Source organism: Lissotriton helveticus, chromosome 12 (assembly GCF_964261635.1).
Source record: "Lissotriton helveticus chromosome 12, aLisHel1.1, whole genome shotgun sequence".
Taxonomy (NCBI): Eukaryota; Metazoa; Chordata; class Amphibia; order Caudata; family Salamandridae; genus Lissotriton; species Lissotriton helveticus.
In genome coordinates, this window is record NC_136073.1 from 445,105,796 (window position 1) to 445,129,589 (window position 23,794).

Below are 23,794 nucleotides of genomic sequence, written 5' to 3' on the forward strand. Positions count from 1 at the left end.
ATTCAATCTTCTGACGAAGAAGATGATGTTCCTGAAGAAGGAGAGGTTAGAGACGACCTCTCCCAAAACAGAGACGGCGAGGATTACGTCGCTCATTCACCAGCCACGCCGGAACCCAACACTTCAGATTCTCCACCAGTGGATATCGGCGGATTCCACAATTTAATTGAGAGAGCAGCCATTAGATTCCACATGACCATGGAATCAAAGGAAACCAATTGTTTTCTTTATGACTTTAAAGATCCTATAAAGAAATCGGCGAGGTCAATTCCCATAATAGATTACATCTGGGAACAGGGTCAGCAACTCATGCAAACGCCTGCTTCTGTATCTATAGTGGTGCCGAGACTAGATAAAAATTATAAGGCACCAACATCTGCACCTACTTGCCTTAATACGCATCCCAAGCCTGACTCAGTAGTCACCCAAGCCGCTCAAAAGAATTCCAGAAATCCATCCTCGCCACTCTCAGCACCACCAGACAAAGAAGGCAGAAAATTAGATGGCATCGGCAAACGATTCTCCACAACGTCTGCCATGACTGTAAAGGTGGCCAACGCCATTGCTCTGCTAGGCAGATACAATAGACAATTATGGGAAGATATAGTTCCGTATCTAACAGATATACCAGAAGATTTAAAAGATGAAGTCCAGTCACTCCTTAAAGAAGGACAGATGTCCGCATCGGAGATAATTGATTCAGCTGTGGATGTCGCCATGACAGGCTTTAGACAGCTAGCAGGCGCAGCTGTCTTGCGCAGACAAGGATGGCTCAAAGCAACGTCCTTCCGTCAAGAGGTCCAAACCAAAGTTTTGGACATGCCCTATGACGGCCAACATCTATTCGGTACAAAGATAGATGAAGCCTTGCAGACGATCAAGAAAGACACGGACACTGCAAGAGCTCTCGGGACTTTACAATTTAAAACTCAGTCCTTTCGTGGGAACAGAGGACGAGGTCAACCAACATACAGAGGATCCTATCCAGGAAGATCCTCTTACTCCTACAACCAAAATCGCTCACAGTATCAGCAGCGACAGCAACAACAAGGTCGTCAGACATCCTACGGGAGAGCGAACTTCAGGGGTAAATCCCAGAAGAAAACGACCGGCGGACGACAATGAACTATTTCAGCAGACACTCCCCACACCGTCGTGTCCTCTCAAGATTGGAGGCAAATTGACACATTTCCTCCACAACTGGAGATCGATAACGACGGATCGGTGGGTTCTCCAATTAATCCAGCACGGTCACACATTGGAATTCAACTCAATCCCACCGTTAACTCCTCCTCGCAAACTTCCACACAAGCACCTTCGTTTGCTCCTACAGGAAATCTCTTCCATGCTGAAGAAAGGAGCAATAGAACGAGTTCCATCCGCCCAGAAAGGGAAGGGATATTATTCCCGCTTCTTTTTAATTTAGCAGAAAAAGAAGAAATGGAGGCCCATTCTCGATCTCAGGGCACTCAATGTCTTCCTAAAGAGCCAATCGTTTCGAATGGTGACAATCTAGGAAATCTTAGGATCCTTAGAGGAGGGAGACTATATGACGTCTTTGGACCTGCAAGACGCATATTACCATATCCCAATACACCATCGCCACAAAAAATGTCTTCGCTTCGAGGTGGCAGGTCAACACTACCAATTCTGTGTCCTACCATTTGGCCACAAATCAGCAACACGCATTTTTACGAAATGCCTGGCTCCAGTGGCAGCTTTTCTGAGACAGCAGAATCACCAGGTCTTCCCCTACCTAGACGACTGGCTGGTGAAAGCACCATCTCTCACAGACGCACAGCTGTCTTCAAGCGCCTGTCTCAATATTTTCCAGTACCTAGGTTTAACTCTCAACTACGAGAAATCAACCTTGCAACCCACCAGAATTATAACATTCCTGGGGGCAACTCTAAACACCATTTCATCCAAAGCCTTCCCATCTCAAGACAGAAAACACAAACTGATGGCTCTGGCTACCGCAGTGTCTTCAAAAAAGTCCATCAAAGTCCGAACTTTCAAATCCCTTCTAGGGATGATGTCTTCTTGCATTCTGCTAATCCCTCACTGTCGACTCAGAATGCGCCCCCTTCAGGAGGCTCTGAACAAACAGTGGATCCAATGTACAGGCTCTTTCGAGGATCACATAGTAATCACTCGACAAATAACCAAGGCTTTGCTGTGGTGGACGATGAACAAGAACTTATCCAAAGGTCTAACGTTCTTGATACCAGCAACTCCACACGTCATAACAACAGACGCTTCTCTGGAGGGATGGGGTGCAGTTCTTCAGGATCTGCAAATCAGTGGCAAATGGACGGACAGGGATAAAACCCTGCATATCAACCTCCTAGAACTGAGAGCAGTTCTTTACTCTCTTCAAGCATTCCTCCCTCGCATCAAAAACTCAGCAGTGCTTGTGCGCACGGACAACACAACCACAATGCACTACTTGAACAAGCAGGGAGGGACGCGTTCTCTGACACTGTCTCGAGAATCGCAAAAAATCTGGAACTGGCTACTGCTCAACAATATTACATTGACAGCGGAGTATGTCCCAGGAAAGGACAACATAATAGCAGACGCTCTCAGCAGACAGCGGTCACTGTCCCACGAATGGGAACTGGACCAACAAGTTCTCAACGACATCTTCTCGGCATGGGGAACACCACACATAGACCTCTTTGCCACCAGGGAGAACGCCAAATGCCACAGCTTCGCAAGCTGGCATCCCCAACCGAGGTCACTAGGAAATGCATTTTCCATCGCATGGCGCAACGTGTTTGCGTACGCATTTCCGCCATTTCCCCTGATAACCAGAGTCATTCGGAAGATGAAAATGGAACACTGCACCTTGATTCTCATTGCCCCATATTGGCCGAGACAACATTGGTTCACGGACTTACGTCGCCTGTCTGTTCGACCATCGATCCAACTACGTCAACACCCAACTCTTCTCTCAATGTCCAGAGGCCACGTACTCCACCCGAATCTGAAATCTCTCAGATTATCAGCATGGCTCCTGAGTACAGAGAATTCTGTCACCTAAACATCCCGCAGGAGTGCAAGGAGGTCCTAGCCAAAGCAAGGGCTGTCAGTACAAACAAAACTTATTCCTTGAAATGGAAACATTTTTGTATTTGGTGTTCAGACAACAATATCCATCCTTTCAGAATCACGCCAGAGCAAATACTTCCGTATTTACTACATCTGGCGCAAACAGGGCTTGCACATGCCTCCATTAGAGTTCATCTAGCAGCAATCTCGCGCTTTACAAGAACTTCGAGAGGTCCCTCACTATGGTCCAACAGGCTGATAAAGCAATTCCTTAAAGGACTCTATAGATCTTTTCCAATGCCAAGACGTATACCACCAACATGGCACCTTAATATAGTACTCAACCAATTGATGAGACATCCATTTGAGCCCATACATAGGGCTGATCTCAAATACATATCTTGGAAAACTGCTCTTCTATTGGCCTTAACATCAGCAAGAAGGGTCAGTGAGCTACAAGCGCTTTCTATACAAGATCCTTTCATGCAATTCAGAGAGGACAGAGTCATTTTAAGAACTAATCCTCGCTTCATTCCTAAAGTCCCCTCGGACTTCCATCTCAATGAACCACTTGTACTTCGCTCATTCTTCCCGAACCCCAGTACTGTGGCTGAAAGATCCCTCCATTCTTTAGACCTCAAGAGATGTCTAAAATTCTATCTGGACAAAACGAAAAATTTCAGAAAAACAAATCAACTTTTCATTGCCTTCAGCAGACCTAGAAAAGGCATGCCACTCTCTAAGCAAAGCATTTCCTGATGGATATCTGCGGCAATTGCCTTTTGCCATGACAAAGCCGGACGTCCGTTACATTCCACAGTCCGAGCGCATTCCACGAGAGCTGTCTCCACATCGGCAGCACTATTCGCTGGAGTACCGATTCTGGACATTTGCAGAGCAGCGACCTGGAAATCGCCGCATACATTTACCAGGCACTACTGCCTGGATACAGAACTGATGCAGGATGCAGCTGTGGGCCAGGCTGTACTTCGCCATCTATTCCACTGAGATGAGCCTTCCTTCTTCCCACCGTCCTGCAATGGTATGCACATTTATTACTTATTACTTGTGTTACTGATGGTATATAGTCGTATGATATGTTTTATCTCAGACTAATTCTTATGTTCCATCGCAAATGTGCATAATGTATTGCTTGCTATTCTGATTCAGGCATGTGAATCTATGAAAGACACCCATAATACTGGATAAGGAATGCGTTACTTACCTGTAACAGCAGTTATCCAGTATTGGTGTCTTTCATAGATTCACATGCAACCCTCCCACCTCCCCAGGAAGTACTCATCTCTCACTCCAGAACATTCACTACGTCTACCTAGCTTGGTGCGTACACAAATCTGAGAGACTGAGGCTCCTGGCAGGAAGGTTCTACAGGGAGGTGGTAGCTGATTGGCTACCTTCAGGAATTTGGTCCTTTTTACAAAAGGACATAGATAGGCTACTAAGGCAAGGCCTTTAGGCCTACTTCTCTCTATGTATGTCTATAGGACATTACTTTTATATTACCGGGGCTCCCATCTCGACGACGGGGATGATTCAGGCATGTGAATCTATGAAAGACACCAATACTGGATAACTGCTGTTACAGGTAAGTAACGCATTCCTTCCACTGAGTGACTGCTGAGTAAACTGCACAGTTTTTATTTAGAAATAAAAGCTGCGTCACTGTGGTATCTTCTGCCCAGAGAGTCAGGCTCCAGTCCACACTGGTCATCATCGTTTCGACTTACAACTCTAAATATCAACTAGTCGGTTTGGTGACTTACTGGTGACTTACTGGTACAGTATTTAAATCTACTAATAGTAGTACTATCACCCTCAAATCTCTCCACCCAGTACAAGTAACACTGTACGGGCATTGGTTGCTACTCTTTAGTAACAGTTTATCACCCACATGTAGAAATAAGCAACAGAAAGGTGACCAGTCAAGCTTTGCAAAGGGCCTTCCACTGCTCAGCAACACGTGCCGCTGCATTTTTTGACCCGTTTGAGCTAGAAACATTTTTCTTTGTTAAAACTGTACATTATGCAGCAGATGATGGATTGAGTGGCAAATGCGGCAAATCAATAATTATGCAACAATTTCAGTAGCCGCACAATTACATAATTCCAGTGGCCCTGCCAATAGCCAAATCAATCCAACCGTAGGAGCTATAATCCAAGATGCCGCTGTGTTGTGCCATACCAAAGAAGATATAATAAACAGGACCAGCTACAATTAACCCTGTAACTATTCTGTGTCATACTACAACAGTTCAGCCAAACCCCCAGCTACTGTACATCAAAATGCCCCAGCGTTATTCCACTGTAGTACAACCTAACCCATTCACCTGCGGGCATCATTTCAGGTTCAACCTCACAAGAAATAATTTGTTTCTTGTTTTTCTTTTAAGGTGGAGACACTCTGACACCAAAGCCTATAGGTGAGGGGGGCAACAAACAACATCCCGTTGAAAAACCAGTTGCTACATGCAGAGGGACATATGTTGTTCAATTACTGGGCTTTCACTTATCCAATGCATTCTGGGATTTGTAGTATTAGTGGTATAGATGGTTCTGCGGCCCCTCACCTCGCTTTAGAAAAGACAGTATTGATTTCTGCAAACCCCACCCTGAAAAAATAGCCTCTGCTGAAACAGTGGTTCTGAAGTAGCTTTTCACACAAGCTCGGGAAAGAGAAGCCAGGACAGAGGGGCGACACGGAGTTACTAAAGGAAAACACTACTATGAAAAAAGCAGATGGGTGCTCACGACACGTGGGCGCCTGTCAAGTGACAACACGTTAGGTGTGGAGAAGAGTCTGCTGTAGGTATCCCCTGCCCCCACCCAAGCATGTGCACGAGGAGGCAGACTGGGACGTGGGCGTGAAACAGGAGCCGCATTCATTATCCTGCAACCAACACTGACTGAAGGCATCCATGGTGGGAGCGCTGTACACCGCACCCCACCCTACCAAAGGAATCCCTCATCATTTAAAAAAAAAATCAGCTTTATTCAGGTGACCTCTCACCCTTTCAAAATGCAGACACATTTCAGAAGAAAACACAGATTTCACATTTTGTAAACAAAACACCTCGCCCCGCCCCCACACTTCATATGAGCTACATATAAAAACAGCGAACGTGAACAATATCTGACATCAGGGAGGCCAGATAAATACTCGTCACACTGAAACAACATATTCATATACACCTCCACGCTGCCATACAAGTACGACACCGCGCTCTGTGTCTTTCTAATTTTTTTAACTTTAACATTGAGCGCATTGTCTTTGAAGTGGGCGCATTGCTCAGTGTTAAAGTAAAACAATCAAATAAACAGTAAACGGTGTCCCAGAAGTGGACGCCGCGCTTAACATAAAAGTGCAATATAACGTAATAAATAAAGTGAGCAATGTGTCCTTAAAGCGGGTGCTGCGCTCCGGATAGAAATACAATAAAATAGCATCCGCCATTGTGCCTATAAACAAAATAGTGCTGACCTCCTAGAACAAGCAAACAAATCCCCACGGCCCTCACTTACCTACCTCCGGCCACAGAAACGCTGGAACACGCTGTGACGCACACCGCAAGTCGGCCTGGAGCGCGCCTCGGAAGAGACGCGGGAGGACAGGAGCGTGACGCGCATGAACGTGCACGTTGACGTTCCCGCGCGTTCACGGACCTGAGTCGGCTCGTGCCCAGGTTTGGAGCTGCTCGTTCACAGCTCTGACTCCCTTGGCAGGGAGGACGGCGGCTATAAGTCTCGTTGGCGGCAGCGCTTCGCGCTGCAACGCCAGCGAGACCTAAAAAGGGCCAACAATATTTCATACATTCAGAAATAGTGGATGGTGGAAGAAATCGGTATGAGGTGCAATCAAGCATATGCTGCCTTGTTTTGGGGCTTTTCAGATATTTCTCACCACCAGCAGGAAGGAAGCATGAATGAAATTCTTGGCAATCTTGTAAATGTCAGTGTAATATTTGTTCTTGATTTTTTCTTAGATGGGAGGAATGGAAGCAGTAATCACTGGATTAGCAGATGACATCAAGATCTTGAAAAGGCACAGGAAATTGTTTACTTTTCTTGTTTCCTTTGGCACCTTCCTGCTCGCTCTCTTGTGTATAACTAACGTAAGTATTAAAACTCTGACTTCTGATTTTGTAATGTTAATGTAACTAGCTAGGTTTAGCCTCAAATTATACGTTGAGAGGTGCCCAGAAGCATTCTGTGTGATGTTCAATATTTTTACAATAACAAATGATCATTGGAATAGCGGATTTTATGACATCAGAAAAATGCTAGCGGTTCAAGTTCATTGCTTGTGAAAATGTAATTTACCACAAAATCTTCCATCTCACCATGCACAATATTTTGCATTGGAAATGGGTATCTACAAAAACAATCATTTTCTAGGTCGTTTATGTTCAAAACCTTTGATGTCGTTTTTTTCCTGGACTCTGAGGGAAGAAAAATCTAACTTAATGTCTTGGTTACTAAACTGTTTCCACGTGTACATCACTCTTGTGTGGGAAAACGAGTTGACAAAATACAGAGGTGCTTCAATAAGTCAACATAGATATCATCTAAAACATCATCATGATAATTAACTGTGTACAATTTTTTGCCACGAATGGACAAACTTCTGTAGTCATAACGGATACCTGTTGAAGTTTTGTTCCTTGGAGATAGTGAATATTGTAGGTCTTGCAAATTTGATGAACAGGAGCAGAGTGGTAAATGTGTGTACATTGTTGAACCAAAATAAGGGATCTCTTTTCTTCACTTGATTTTCAAGAATGTCAATAGGAGGAAAATGCTCCATATGACAAAACATTTTTAACGAGAAGAATAAATAAAATCCATACTAATATTATAAAGAGAGAGCCCAAACCTTTGAGGCGGGTAATCTCAGTAACCACAGCACCAATCACAACACCCAATACAGCGTTGGAAAGGGCAGTTGCAGCAGAAGGACATAGGCTATGCAGACGGCGCGAACTTGACCCGAACTGAATCAGGTATCAGAACGCTTTACATAGCACCAGTTACGTTACATGAGGACACACGTTCATTTTTGTTAGGCACGGGGAGATTAAGTGATTTGCCCAGAATCACAGGATGTTTGGCGTCGTTACCAAGACTCGAACCCAGATCCCCTGGTCCGAGGACGAGCGCCTTAGCAGTTAGGCCAACTCCTCTATACATTTAAAAGGTAAAAGAACCGTGCAAGCAAAGTAGTCCCTTGTGGGCGTGTCTACGTTGTGCTGTGGGCGTGGGCTGGGGGCGTGACTAACGCTGGGGGTGTGTGGTACGGCCATCACATCGTGGGCTGTGGGCTTGTGTTGGGGGCATGACAAACGCTGGGGGCGTGTGTCCGCCCTTCATGTCATGTGAGTCGTACATACAAGCGCCAATTACGTTGCTGCGCAGCATCAAGGGGCACGCTGGGGGCGTGAGAAACGCTGGGGGCGTGTGTCCGGCCTTCATGCCATGTGAACGCAATTGCGCCGCATCAAGGGGCACGCTGGGGGCGTGTGCTACGTTCCGCCCTTCATGCCATGTGGGTCGTACATTAATCAGAAGATCGTCTGCTGTGGCCGTGTGCTGGGGGCGTGACAAACGCGTTCACCTGGAGGCCTGGTAAGTAACGTTACTGCAGCCTCTCCTGCGCGCTGTTACTGAACTCTCTCATTCAAGAAACTTACTCGCGCCTGCTACCATCAACCAGGGCTCTAGCCGGGCTCAGGCGGCGGATCAGTACACTAATTACATGCGCCTGATAACATCAACCAGGGCTGCAGCTGGGCTCCAAGCGGGGGAACACGCGCCTGCTAACATCAAACAGTCCTGCATCTGGGCCTCAAGCGGGGGAACACGCAAATTAGCGTGTCTGTGGGGACAATTACTTCAGCCTCTCCTACTCGCTTCACTCAACTCTCTCATTAAACGGATTTACCCGCGGCTGATAACTCTCTCATTCAACGACATTACACGCGCCTGCTAACATCAAGCAGGGCTGTAGCCGGGCTCAGGTGGCGGATCACTACAACAATTACACGTGCCTGCTAACATCAACCAGGGCTGCAGCTGGGCCTTCTCCGTCCCTATTCTAATGAAACAAAAAATGTTGTCTACCGCGAGATTTTAAAATAAATTGCCCTTGCCAAATACACACATTACACACATTCTATTTCATACCCGGACAACGTCGGGACGGGCTTCTTGTGTCAATATATTTGTACAATTTCACAATATGCTAACCACGCATGTGCAGATGATTACTATCTATAAAGCCATGACTTGGTTTCAGGAAGATACGAACATGAGAAACTTCATGTAGGCTCCCTGTGACTTTGATGAACATAGCAAAAAATTGTCAAACTCGGGTGGACGTAGACATACCAATCGTGATAGAATTATGGTGTCAGAATACACATTACGTTTTTTATTATTTCCTTCCTTCCTTTCATGATGTTTTGGTGATCTATTACAAAAGTAACTGATTATGCAGCTTTGGAGAAATGGAATCCATGAAAACCTTTTAAGCACACTTATGGCATGATTTAGAGTTGTGTAGTTAAGTAAAATCCTCTGATTTCTGGAGGAAGTGCTGCATTCAAAGAAAAATAATTAAGTGGATTTTCCACCGATATCCATTTGCCGTGGTGGATGCAATTTCACAAGTGGATTCCCTCCTGTATTAATCACTTAATATCTGAGGTATTTCTGTTGCCAACAAATTCTAAAATAGCCCTAGTTTATTGTAATGAATTTAAAGAAAATCTAAAAAATAGATATACAAACAACACAAAAAGAATGAGTGGTACGATGAAATGTTTTGCTGTTACATTACATAAAACATTGCCAGACTTCGGGTGGCAAGGATCTACAAACGTCAAGGACAAAATAAATAATTTCTTTACATTTAGAGGAAATTACATCACTGCATATAGAAGGACCTAGACTGTTCACAAATGTATTGGTGTCCGAAGAGTTAGAACAGTCAGTATCAGTTCCTTACATGTTTATTTGTAAAGCACATGTTCACACCTGGCACTTAAATAGCATGTTTATTGTTACAAAACACAACGGCACTCATTGTATCAACCTTGAAAATTAAAAGACTGAGTGGACACACCGAATTGAAACCTGTGAACATGTGTTCAAACACAGATCCCTAGAGTCGATCGATTAGTCCACTGAGCCAACACATATGGCTCTCTTGACTCTCAACTGCTCTAATCATATCAGCCAATCAGAACACAGAAATAAGTTCATCCCCTAGTTGGTACTATTCATGATTGCACTATAGCCCTGATCAAGTGCATCCTGATGGACACCTTATTGGCTGAGTGTTCCTAACTTAGGGGCTCATTCGATGGCGGAACGATCGCCACCGCCAGCCCGGCGGTGGCGATCGTTCCGCCATCACAATGAGATTTACCCACCGCCATATTAGGATGGCGGTGGATATCGTGGCAGACACAAAGTCCGTCCGCCGCTTTTCCATCGGTGGCAATCGCACCAGTTGCCTGGCGGGTGGAGCAGGGCCACTAATATGGTGGCGGTGTCTAGCAGGCACCGTCTGCCATATTAGGATGTGGGTATTGGAGAGACCTTTCCTTGGCAGTGATGCAGCCATAGAAAGGCTGTAGGGAATTGGGTCCCCCCTTTTTCGGGGGGGTGTCACTGCACTGGGGGGTACCCATGGTACCCCCCTGCATTTTCATGCACCAAGTGGGAGGCACCGCATGGTGCCTGCCATGCGGTGCAGGAATATGCGGTGCAAGCACTTTTAACATTGCAGCCAGCAGCACCGCCGGCAATGTTGAAAGCCCAGGATGCGCCCTCCAGTACGGCGGGCACATCCTAATTGTAGTGGTGGGACCGCCACATGTCTGGTGGGCAGTCCCAGTCACCGCTACGGTGATTTGTACCGCCCGCCATCGTAATCAGCCCCTTAGTGTGGCATCTGACTTTAAGTTGTTTTGGGAACACACGTCCCTCTGGCCAAGCGTGTTTTATTGTGGGCCAGTCTCCTGAGACCATTGTGGTGTTTCTGCCTATCTGTGGGATCGATCTGGGTTTTCCGGTTCGCACATTTGTATAAGGGTTACAGTTGTTTCTGGCCTAGGTTGCAGGACCTGCTTGACCACATGTTTCTGAGTTGAGAGGGAGGTCCTATCAGGTGAATTCAACAATACAGATGCAAGTTCTTTCTTATACATACATATATCATGGTGTATATCGACATCATATTTATCTATATTAACAACCGTTTAGGTTTTCTTTTATTTTTGAGATCCTCTTTTGTGCTGCCGTGGGCCAAGTATCATGCTTTTCTAGCTTATAGGAAATGGAGTCCATGCAGATATTGTGAGTGTCCTTTTTATTGTCAGTAGATAATACGTTTTCTTTTATCGTCCGAAGAAACAACTTCATATCTTTTTCAGTGCCAAAAGCTGCTGAGTTATGGACAGTGTCATTAGCAGTGGTGCCCTTTGGGCCTACAGTTTCCAGGCCTCAGCGGATTACAAACAGTAGTTTGGATTGCCACGCATCTGCTTTGCCTATTTGGTAGTTCCTACTTGAGGTTGATAGGTCTGAGACATCAGGTCTCCTGGGAGGGGGGAGTTAATCACAGCAATGGTCCATTATTTCACAATTGTCCATGGGTTGAGAATACAGCACTCTGCTTCACCTTTCATCCGTGTTTGTATTGTGAAATAGCAAGGGTGTAATGTGGTCTTCTGTTTTCCACGTAACCTCTGCACAGGCAGCACAGTTCTTTTGATTGCATGGACTGTGCTGTAGGGGAATCACTCTATGGGCCTTAGGCATTATTCCAGGCCGAGCATAACCCCGGTCTTATGTACCTATTTAACTGATGTGATGGGGCACAGCACGAGCAGGCCAAGACATCCCTGGTTGTATCCCAGCAGGCGGAAGGCAGAAGAGCAGTCAACAGTTATTTTCTCCAGGACCCCAATGAACTCCGAGTTAGGATGTGATATTGGCCTTGATTATGGATGCAGATCATTTGTTGGGGATACTGGTTCTCTACAGTGCATGTCTGTATGTTCCAGCTTTCAAATCACCCCCAAGACTATGAACAGCAGATGGCAGGTTGGCTGTCTTAATGAGCGGGCTGTGATCTCAGTGTGTCGGACCCTTGTGCTAATATTGGTTGGCATGTAGGAAGGAGTTTGCAGCTGTTGTAACTGACCCTTCTGCTGTAGAATGTGGTGGTCATGGTCACCTCTGGTTCATACAAATGCAATAATATTGCCCGGAGTGGATCTTGGCTGCAGTTTCCTCAGCGCATGCCCAGCATCTCGTACCACAGATCATGTACGATTTCTGACTCTGTAGTTGACTTTGATGCATTTCAGCAGCCTAAATTCTGCATTTCCTGGTGCTCACTGATCCATGCTGCCTCTCCCACAGCACCACATATACAATTCAGCAGTGTTTTTACATGGATTTTGTAGGATTGTGGCCTTCCGCAACAAGAGCCTTTCTGTAATACAGCCATTGTGAGTGCTGGTGTTCTGGCACCCCCTGGTGTGTGTATGTTAGTGTGTATGTGTGTGTGTGTGTGTGTGTGTGTGTGTGTGTGTGTGTGTGTGTGTGTGTGTGTCTGAATACTGATGCCAGTGGAGACCATTCTGGAAGCCTTTGGTTTAACAGGGCACACGATAAATGATGAAGATAGCTTTCTCAGACAATGAAAGTGGATTGCCTGTATGCCTGTGGCTAGAGGATGAAGAGTAATTTCTTACAGACTATGTTAGTCAGGAACTGATTTTTTTTCTTATGGAGCCCTGCCAGCTGATAGGCGTGAGCATTTTCTGAAGTTCAAGTTGAGGAAGTTTCAAGGCCAAACCTATCCTTTTCTATGTTGCTGATTAATGCTTCAGGAAGATTTTTGATAGCCAGGTGCAGAGATCTCACACTTGTGTTTATGTTTTGGTACTCCTGCTTGGAGACTGCCGCCCCTTTGTTAAATGATGTGGCAGCACCACTTTACAAGGTTATATCTGGAGAGCAGCCATAGAAGATGACTTAGAAAGAGAACAACCCAGACTGATTGTTGAGTTTGAGACAATGGATCCATATCCCCTGTTTGCAACAGGTGTATAAAAGTGGGATTAAAAATACCCCAGGAAGTCCATTGTTCTTCAGATCAAGAAAGGGATTGCTCCTCGGAATACTCAAAAGAGCTCCTGTGTGAACAGGGAACGTGCTTGCCAAATAGCCATCCTTCCAGAGGTGACCATCACCCAGTCTGCATGTTCTTCTGGAGCAGCTGAGGGCCTGCCTAGTGCCAAGAAGACTGCCTGACCACTGAGAGTGGAATGGAGTGTTCCTGGTCCTACTCGAGGAGAGACTATCCAAGGGTAGAAGCTCAACATAATTCCAGCATAAGGAACACCCTGAGAAAAAAGACTGCATTTGGGACGAAGCAAGGATTGACCAGTCATATGAGTGCATCCCATGGCCACTCTGTGTGGTGTCGATTTAGAACTGCTCCAAAGACTTCACCAAAAAAAGTGTGGACATTATCTTCTGACAGCTACTGCAGGCTGCAAGTGGGTCCTGCTGCTGATAGACGGAATAAAAAGGCACATCGCTACTCAGAAAAGCAAAGTCAGCATGAGTGACTGTAACTACACATTGTCGCTAAATAGGCCATCGGTGCTGAAACCAACCCTGATGCGAGGAAAGACTACCTCAAAGATGGAATGAGCGGGCTGCACTCATCAATATATCGGGAAGATTCCCTAAATAGGACAACCTTAGGGTACAACTGCTTTTACCCGAGAGTCCATTCTAAAGGTGCAACCTCAGGTCATACTTGTCTACTGATCTCCCCGCTAAGCTCCCATTGAGTTCCAAAATGATGTCTTCATTAAGTCATGACCATGCTGTGCCTCACTACTTAGCCTAGCTAATCTGACCGCGCTTTAATCAAGGTGCACCCTCAAAACACACCCTCGAGAGGATCACTCTGTGGACCCCTGCTCACTCCAACCTCATTGCCAAAACATGTACACTAAGCTATCTCCTCTACGACCACTCTTACACATTGCAGTATGGACTCCAGACTTAAAAAGTATGGCACTAACAGCCACACAATTATCTGCCCGACCAACCCCTCCAAAAATGCGACTAAAACTCTGAAACATAGACTCCTCAAAGCCAACCCAGAAACCCTTATCTCTGACCCATACCTCTGTCCAAAAAAAGGTACTATTACGAGCAACCTGATCTTCTACACTAAAAGAAGAGCTCAGTGGTGATCGACGTTCCACTCCCTACTCGGAATTACCTCAACCAAAAAAATCCCTCACGGTCTCCGACTTTTGGTTATGAAGTCTCCCACTTTTAGTGCAAATGGCACTATATCCATATACAACAATGGGACTATTCTAATTCAGGCCACCGATCGCAGCCTGGACATATTTGATGACAGATTTGCCCTCTTTAAAAGATCTTCAGTCACTAGCGACTCACCTACTCAATCTGGGTACAGACCTTCCCTCACCCCATCTCAGGAGGTCCCTGATCCCTCGCTAACGGACCACACCCTGATGAGCACCTCACCTAATCAGATCAACACACACAGGACCACAGCTCCTTCAACCCCTTGCTCCCCTAACTCACCCTCCGTTCCACAACTGGACCATACTTTGGCCAATAATCACGGTTCATTTGTTAGCCCTCAACCCCAATACTTCACCCACCCCCTCTCCACTAGCCCATGCCTACATAATAACTCTCTCACTTGACAGCGGGCTTGCCCACTTTCCAACAGGAGCTCACTCAACCTTCCTCCCCCTAACCTCCCTGACATCGCCCACTCACCGAGCGCGCCCGTACATCGGAGAGGGAACTATCCATTAGTGGATTTCCCCCACCCCTCCCGTTCTCCTGCCCTGATCTCCCCTCTACCCTTACCACTGACCAACCCACCTTCTCCCCTCCATGTCACCCATACTCCCCATTCTGATCCTACTTCTAAGCCCTAGAAAATAAACTGTGAACTGCTAACTCTCAAAACTGTCATTCAAAAACTCATTAAGACCACCGAAGAGCTAGCCCTTGATCTCTCTTCCAACATGTCAACACGTGAGATCCCTCACCTCTCTTCCAATGTGATATCACATGAGATCCCGCATATGATCCTCTCAAAACCCCCTACCCAGAGTTCAATTACCATTCCCTACCCTAACGCCCCGTCTAGACCTGCCAGATCCAAAAATCCATATTCTGATCCTGATATTCTCTCCCTCCTCCTTGAGTACACCCCTCCTCGTTCAGCCATCTCAGTCCCTGCTAGATCCTCACAAACTGCCCCACAAAATTTCCTTAACTCGACATTCCCTCATCATTGTAAGATGGAACCCATCCAAAGCATCACTCTTAACCCCCATAGCAACCTTACCGATTACTATAACAATGCCATGCTATCTGCCTTGAATGATACGGCCCCTCTTCAACTAAAAAGTATCCCCATAAAAGACTTCAAACCGTGGTTCAATGACAGACTAAATGCGGACAGACGCAGTCTAAGACTAGCTGAACGCAAGTGGAGAGCCACTCCCTCCTCTGAGCTGCTAAAAAGTTTAAGATTCAAAAGAAGTCGATACACCAACTCATTAGAACGGCGAAAGCCAACTTCTTCAAATACCAACTTGACAAAGCCAAAAATCGCCTGAAATGTCGTTATGAGCTCATTAAATCACAATCCAACGACACCTCTATCCAAGCTCAGCACCTCTCTTGCCCGCAACCAAACTGCGATGCGGTTGCTGAATTCTGCCTCGAAAATACGAACAAAATCGAATTAGATCTAAGGTCTGCTGCACTCATTCTCTCGCCCTCTCCTGACTCCTCTGCTCTTGCCTCATGGTTTCTCCCTCACAAACAATACTTCATGGAGTCAATTCACTTCCCTCAATTACATTACCATCGTCAATATTCTCTCGACCCTTAAACCCTCAAATCAATTCAATTACCCCCTTCCCCCAACTTCTTTAAAGAAATGAGAGGTTCACTAGCACCGCTCTGGTCCAAGATCATCAGCGCCTCACTTCTTCAAGGTGAGATCCCAGACTGCTTGAAGGCGGGCCTAGTGCTCCCTATTCTCAAAAAACCCTTGGCTGACCTTTTCAACCTGAACAACTACCGCCCAATCACAAACATACCCACCCTGGTAAAACTCCTGCAGAAATGTGTTCATGGACAACTACGCAAACAAATTGAGCAATTCCAGCTTCTCATTCTATTCCAATCGGGCTTCCACACTGGCCACATCACCGAAATGGCCATCACTCCCATAGTGGACAACACTCTCACTTTACTTGACCAAAATGAAGCCTGCCTTTTAATTCTGCTTGATCTCTCATCTGCTCTTGACACTGTTAAACTTGACAATCTACTCTACCTCTTGGAACGCAGGATGGGGCTCCCAGGCACAGTCCTTAAATGGTTTTCCTCTTTCCTCAACAACAGACCACAAAGAGTTAAATCCAACCAGTCTCTCTCCAACCCTAGTTTCTGCACACTGGGTGTCCTCCAAGGATCCTCACTCTCACCCACCCTCTTTAACCTTGTCCTGGAACCATTGACTATAATTCTTAAATCCTCCAACATCCAATATCACATGTATGCGGATGACACCCAACTCTACATGAAAATCTCCTCCCCCAAAGACATCAAATCCCTCAACAGTACCCTGCTCAAAACCCTCAATTGGCTAACCTCCAACCATCTAAAATTAAATGGCCTCAAGACAGAATTCCTCCTCATTGCACCTGCCAGGCAAACCCCCACTGTGTTGAAATTTCTCTGTAACCTCACCGCCCTCAACTGCACACCTCACATCATTGACTCCACTAAATCACTGGCAGTTGTGCTAGACAAAAACCTTAACATGCAAGACCACATTAGATCATCGACCATAGGAGCAAACTTCCAACTTAGCATCATAAGAAGACTCAAACCCTACATTCCCCATGATGACTTTAAAGTGCCAGTGCAAGCACTTGTTATCTTTAGACTAGAATACGGCAGTGCAACTCTTTGCGGACTGCCGAAACTCAATTTAGACCCTATCAGAGCATCTCTGAATGCTGCTACTAGACTCATCACGGGTTCTAAGAAGTCCAACAACATGTCGCCGGACCTGAAATCATTCAATTGGCTTCCCTTTGAGGCAAGGATCCAACTAAAGATCACTTGAATGACTCAAAGAGCACTAAACTTCAACACCCCACGCTACCTGACAAACAAGCTGGAACTTTCTTGTGGCTCCAGGTCCACAAGGATCACCGGCACACTGCTGCTTAAGCCTAAGAAATTTAATAAGCTTAAAACCTACAATCGGACATTCTCTGGCAACGCCTGAGAATCTGGAACTCCCTTCTAGTGGAAACAAGACTGATTACCTCTACACTTGCCTTCAAAAGGGAAGTTAAAGCTCTACTAAAGAACAATCCATTGAACAAGATGCTGTGCTCCTCTTGCCTCTTACTTACTGTATGAATCTTGTTGGTTGCGACCCATTGTCACCTGTCATATTGGTTTGTTTGATCTTGATGTATATTGCCCTACCGGGTGTCCACCTTAATTTCATCTTGCCCCTGTTGTATATTGTCCCACTGTTACCCTGATTTTTCTCCCCTTGCTGTTTTCCGTTGTCTACCTAAACTGTGTGTAAAGAGTTCTGATACCCACCTGGGTCATGTTCACGCTATACAAAACTTTAAATAAATAAATCGCATAACCTGCTCTACAAGACCATTGCACAGGCATTGTAATGGCAAATGACTGACAAATGCTCCAAGAAAATCGAAAGTGAAGACTTTAGAGTTTCTGTCCAAACTATATATGTGGTAGTAACTGTTAAATGAGTTCCATATCTAAACCTGTGACATAATCTGTCCTACTACCTTATTCATGCCTCTGCTACGGAAGGCTGGAGTCTGTAGCTACTAGGGTCTGCCGACTTTGTTGCCACTAGGGTTACTCAGTTGGTATAAAATGACTTGCACCAGTGGTATGCAGCATTTAATTAGATCAGGGATACAACTCTATGGGCCCATGCATCAAACTAAAAACCGGTCGCAAACGGGCATATTCGCAGAATCTGCCCCTTTGCGACCAGTATTTTTGCATTTGGGATGCATCATCCCAAAAGCAAAAATTGCAATTTAAATAATCGCAAATTTGCGGTTACTTAAATTGCGATTGCATTTAAGGAATCGCAATTGGAGATGCCTTAAACGCAGTGTATGATGATATATAACATAGCAATTTTGCTATTAGGGGACGCTAATTACAGTCAAATTAAACTTGATGGTAATTAGTGAAAACTTAGAAAAATGCACTAAAGTGCATTTTTCAAAGTTCGAGGTTACACTCACACATGCCCTTGGGGCATGTGTGTGCTCAACGTGGGTTCACTTAGCAATTCCAGGGGTGCTACAGGGTGTCATCTTGGCACCCTAGCACCCTTGAAATTGCATGCGCAATTTGCAAGTACCTATTGGGTATTCACAAATTGGCATGCAATTCCCATTCATTCCTATGGGCCTCTGGGCCCATAGGAATGAATGGGAAGCAATTCCTTAATTGCGACTCGCCATTTGAACTGAAGCACTGAGGCATTTAACTCTTAAACAAAAGTACTTCAATCAAATCAATATTGGAGCATGAGAACAAAATTATACTTCTGAATGCTTTTAAAATGGAGGAAATTAAAATGAAAAGTTACCTTAATGATTATGTTAACTCATTTTAATGTTCTCCTATCTCAAAGGGTTGTATTTACAAAACAGCAGGCCTCCTGCTCCCAGTGGTAAGTGTGAAAAATTTGAAGTGCAGAAAAGGTTAATACTTTGAACATTTTACAGAACATTCTTCTACACTGTAAATGTCTCCTATTTAATAAAAAAATTGTGTATGTTTGTGTTATACATATAAAGATCTCAAGAATCAAAAGAGAAAGGGATAAGTTAAAGTTCCACTCAACTTCTCTTAAATGAACATGTAAAATCAAAAGGAGTGGAAGAGTTGTGTTGATACAGGGGGTGGGGAGGGCAACACCAAAATTGTTGTGAGACCCTCAACAGTGTTGTTCTGCTAAAGGCATTTCTCCCATTGGCTTACTTAGCCACTGATCGTTACATCACTGTGCCTTTTCCTCCACTAGGAGGGATTGTCTCTTGAATCTGATACCCTTTTGGATCCACCATGTCAGGAAAAAAAGTTGAAAAATACCTCCTACCTTTAGATAGGACACATTTTATTGAGAAGATCGAAGGTAGTGGTATGATTAAAAAATGCGAGATGTGAAATGAAAGGTATTAGGTGTCTCCCACATCTATCTCTGGACGAATCATGTCAACATGTTTCAGTCAACTTTTTGCCCTGTGGGTCAATGGCATTCGTCAGGACTGAAAGGTTGTTTTATAGCATCCTTTCATGTAGTCAAAATAAATCAAATGGACACTTTCCCTCCTACTTTTGAAGTGTTTTTCTTCTTTTTTCGTCATATGAGACTATTTGTCCTGTCCTTAGTTACTGTATTAGAAGATCTTCATAGGTCTGGGCAGAAGCACAGTAATACTATTCCTTTCATTAGAGAGGAGAAACTTAGTCCTTCAGTGTGCACTCCACAACACATCCTCTCCAGCCTGCATCTAAATATAAAGATGCCACATATGGTGAAAAGTATGTCTGTGCCACAAGTAAATATGACACAGTCTCTGAGTCACATATACCCCATTCATAAGCACACATGTTCATGCATCCACAAAGAGCATGCTCTCACTGACACTCATCGCAACCCTGTCATAGTGCCCCTAGTCAAAGTATGTTTTTCTAACCATAGTATCTGCCTCTATGGACATTAGCCTTAAAGTCAATTTAGCTGGGTGAGGGGGTGTCTTGTAACAATGCATGAGTTGATCAGCCTTCAGTAGCTCACAAAGATTTTCACTGATCAGTAGTAGCTCTCGCTACAGAAAAGGTAGGAGACCCCTGCTCCTCTTGACTGAAGGTTAAGTTATGGTGTCTGTTGGCTGCACCATTGAATTCTGAGCTCTTGCCCCTCACTACCCTGAGAAGCATGTGATTCTTCACCCTTGCTACACAAGAGTGTAGAGCCATAGTAGGATGAACACCAGTGGTAAACAGCCCATGGTTGCCAGGGCTGCTTTGGGTTCCCATAAAGCTTGTGGATCCGCAAATTCATAAAATTGTGTTTTTAATAAAATTGTATTGGATAAAAATGTAGTTGCAATGGCTGTACCGGGCATGGGTATATCCCCGGGAGGCTGGAAGGGTGGTGCTGACATCAATTTTAAAGGGAAGAGGGTCATGCGTCTCCCCTCACTGAGTCTGTAAAGCCCCGGAGACCACATCCTCGGGTCCTATATCAATATTAAAGGGGAGTGGATGCAAAAACCCCCTCCCAGAGCCTCTTAAAGCCCCAGGGATGTCAGCCTCCAGGTACGGCTCTACACTGATGTCCACCCCCTAGACACCATATCCCTGTATGAAAGAGCACCAGGCAGGGAAAGTATATCTGCTCCTACAAGGCAGGAGCTCTAAAAATGCTTCTGCTGGGTAGGAGCAGACATCTTTCTCTGCCCATGCTCTTACAGGCACTGAAACTCACATTGCTCTTGCCTTGCTGGAGCAAGCAAAAACAGGGGCTCTATTGCAGGGTATGAGAATAAGCAGGGAGGCTCAATGAGGTTAGTGAGGCTTTTATTGGCCTTAATACACGTTTTTTCCGAGTGAACAGTCTGTAATAGGGTAGAGGTGGTCTGAGTACTTCTCTGGCGAGACGCGATCCCTCGATGAGGTCCGCCCCCTTCTTTTCCACTCCAGCGTGACGTCATCAGGTAGGGTAGATAAGCGATGGCCCAGCATGTAAGAAAAAGCAAATAATCTGGTTTGAGTATGGTGCTCAGAGCTGATGTGTGATGAGGAAGGGGTAGTGAGGTGTCACACGGTGCCCGTTTCTCTATCTATGTGAGGATAAAGCTCAGGGTAGGGATAATAGGGAATTCAGGGTCACGACCACTAAAACTAAGGTCTTCCTTTTTACCCACCCAACCCGTAATACGCTTGCGTACCTGCGAGAGACACGCTACTCCTGGAGTGTGGCTGGGCGACACACAGGAACGTTGGCCTCCTGGCTCCTGGGGTTTCCGCGGGTGCTCTTCTGCCATCTCTCCTCCTGTTTCTTTTGGCTCTGGACTGCTCTCTGTACTTCCGACCGCTCTGACTCCTCAGGTATTCAGAGACACCGGTATCCGTCTTCTTCCTGGATTTGAATGCCAAGTCCCCTCTTCGTCATCACTGGGGGTGAGGCTTACCGAGAGATCACCACAGTTAAAGAAACAGTGTCCCTTTTCGTCCTCTACGTGCAGTGTCTGTATATCCGGGTCTTTCCATTCCTCCGGCTGCTGAGAAAAGAGAGGTGAAAGGGAGTAGGTCACACAATCCCAGTCATTAAGTGAGTCTGCTCTGCTCTGGTTCCGACCCCCTTGTCACATACCACCCCCCCTTGAATTCCCCCGATTGGGAAGAGGGAATGTGGAGAGATAGTCCGCATTGCTATTCTCTGTACCTTTTCGATGTTTCTCAGTAAAGGAGAATGGCTGACGGGAAAGAAACCGCCGAAGGACCTTTGGATTTTGAGCAATGTTCTGACTCATCCACTGAAGGGGTGCATGGTCCGTGTATAGGGTGAATGGGCGGCCCTCGAGGTAGTATCTCAGTTTATCCACAGCCCATTTTATTGCCAGGCACTCTCTCGATTGTAGGGTATTTTAGTTCTCAAGGAAAGAGTTTCCTACTAATATACAGGATGGGATGATCTATACCCTCAGGGGATAGTTGTGATAAAACGCCCCCTACGCCATAGTCCGACGCATCAGTGTGGAGTAAGGTGGGAGAAATCAGGGGAAGAGAACACAGGACTGATGGTTATCACCCTCTTCAAAGAGTTGAATGCTCTCCACTTGGAGGAGGTGGGATGGAGAAGGACCTGGGGTTTTACATCTTGTTTGAGGGTGTCCGTCAGGGGGGCAGCTGCCTCCGAAAACTGGGGAATAAAATGGCTATAGTATCCTATCAGCCCTAGGAATGCTCTCATCCCCCTCTTGTTGCTAGGAAAAGGAGTCTCTGCTATCGCTCTGATCTTTTCAATCTGGGGTTCGATCACTCCGTGTCCTAACACATACCCTAGGTATTTTGCTTTTTGGTAACCCACCCGGGACTTTTTGGAGTTTAAATGCAGGCATGTCTGTTGTAGAGAACCTAAGATGATTTGCAGGTGACAGAGATGGGTCTCCCAGCTGGGACTGAATATTACGATGTCATCCAAGTAAGCTGACGTGAACGCTTGGTAATCTCTAAGTACATTGTTCATGAGGCGTTGGATAGTTGCCGGGGCTCCATGGAGGTCGAAGGGAAGGATGTTAAACTCAAACAAATCATCTGGGGTGGCGAACGCGGTCTTCTTGCGATCTTCCCCGGGTAAAGTTACCTGCCAATACCCTGGGGTCAGGTCCAAGGTGGTAATGTATTTCGCCATCACCTAGTTTCTCTATGAGTTCGACAATCCTCGGGATGGGATAGGCATCAAAAGAAGAGATGTCGTTCAGAGCCTGGAAGTCCATGCAGAATCTTGTGCTTCCATCCGGTTTCGGTACCATCACTATGGGTGAGGACCATTCACTCCTTGATGGTCTTATGACGCCTAGCTGTAACATCTCCTGAACTTCTTTTCAGACTGCCGCCCTCTTGGCCGCTGGTATCCGGTATGGTCGTTGTTTAATGGTTGTTCCAGTGGGCTTCTCAATTCTATGTTTGATTAAGGTTGTTTTTCCGGGTTTGCCTGAAAACAGGGATGAGAATGGTGATAGGGCTTTCTGCAGGCCTTCTTTCTCCTGTTCTCTTAGCTCTTTATTTATAACCAACTGTCCTAGGGTAGAGGAAAAGGGGGTTTGCGTCGGTAAGGTGAGATGTGCAGTTTTCAGAGGAGGTCCCAACCATTTCTTCAACAGGTTTATGTGGTAAATTTGGGTCTTTCGGGTGGTTATTTAGATCTTGTAACTGGTCTTCCCTATAGTCCCTATGATTTTGTAGGGTCCCATTCATTTGGCCTGGAACTTCTTGGTGGACGAGGGTAGTAATACCAGTACCCAGTCATTGACTTCATGTCTTCTCCATTTCTTTCCTTTGTCATAGCAGATCTTCTGTTTCTCTTGGCTCCTCTCCTAGTTGGAATAGAAGAGATCTGGGTTGTCGTCCATATAGCATCTCAAATGACGAGCAACCGAGGCTACTCTGTGTCTGTCCCCTTATGACATACAAGGCCAGAGGTAACAACTGATCCCATTCCCTACCATTTACTAAAATCATCCTCTTTAATGTTGATTTGAGGGTCCCTTTGTATCTCTCGACAAGACCGTCGGTTTGTGGGTGGTAGATTGAGGTTCTAATCTGCCGAAGATCTAATAGCCCACAAACCTCCTTTATCAGTCTCCATACAAATGGGGTGCCCTGATCCGTCAGGATCTCTTTAGGGAACCCTACTCGAGAGAATAGTTCTAGACATTTCTCAGAGATCAGACGCGAGGTTGGGGCTCTCAGTGGGAATGCTTTGGGGAATCTTGCGGCATAGTCCACTATTACGAGAGCATATTGATTTCCT

At 45.6% G+C, this 23,794-nt stretch overlaps 1 protein-coding gene across 1 annotated transcript in view; it reads left to right on the forward strand.

The window, feature by feature from the left end:
• Nucleotides 1-23,794, forward strand: part of SLC6A2 (solute carrier family 6 member 2) — a 1,355,875-nt gene that overhangs the window by 1,101,312 nt on the left and 230,769 nt on the right. The window contains exon 10 of the mRNA XM_078668346.1: nucleotides 7,056-7,184. Coding sequence (XP_078524472.1) covers nucleotides 7,056-7,184 — 129 coding nt within the window. The remainder of the gene's footprint in view (nucleotides 1-7,055; nucleotides 7,185-23,794) is intronic.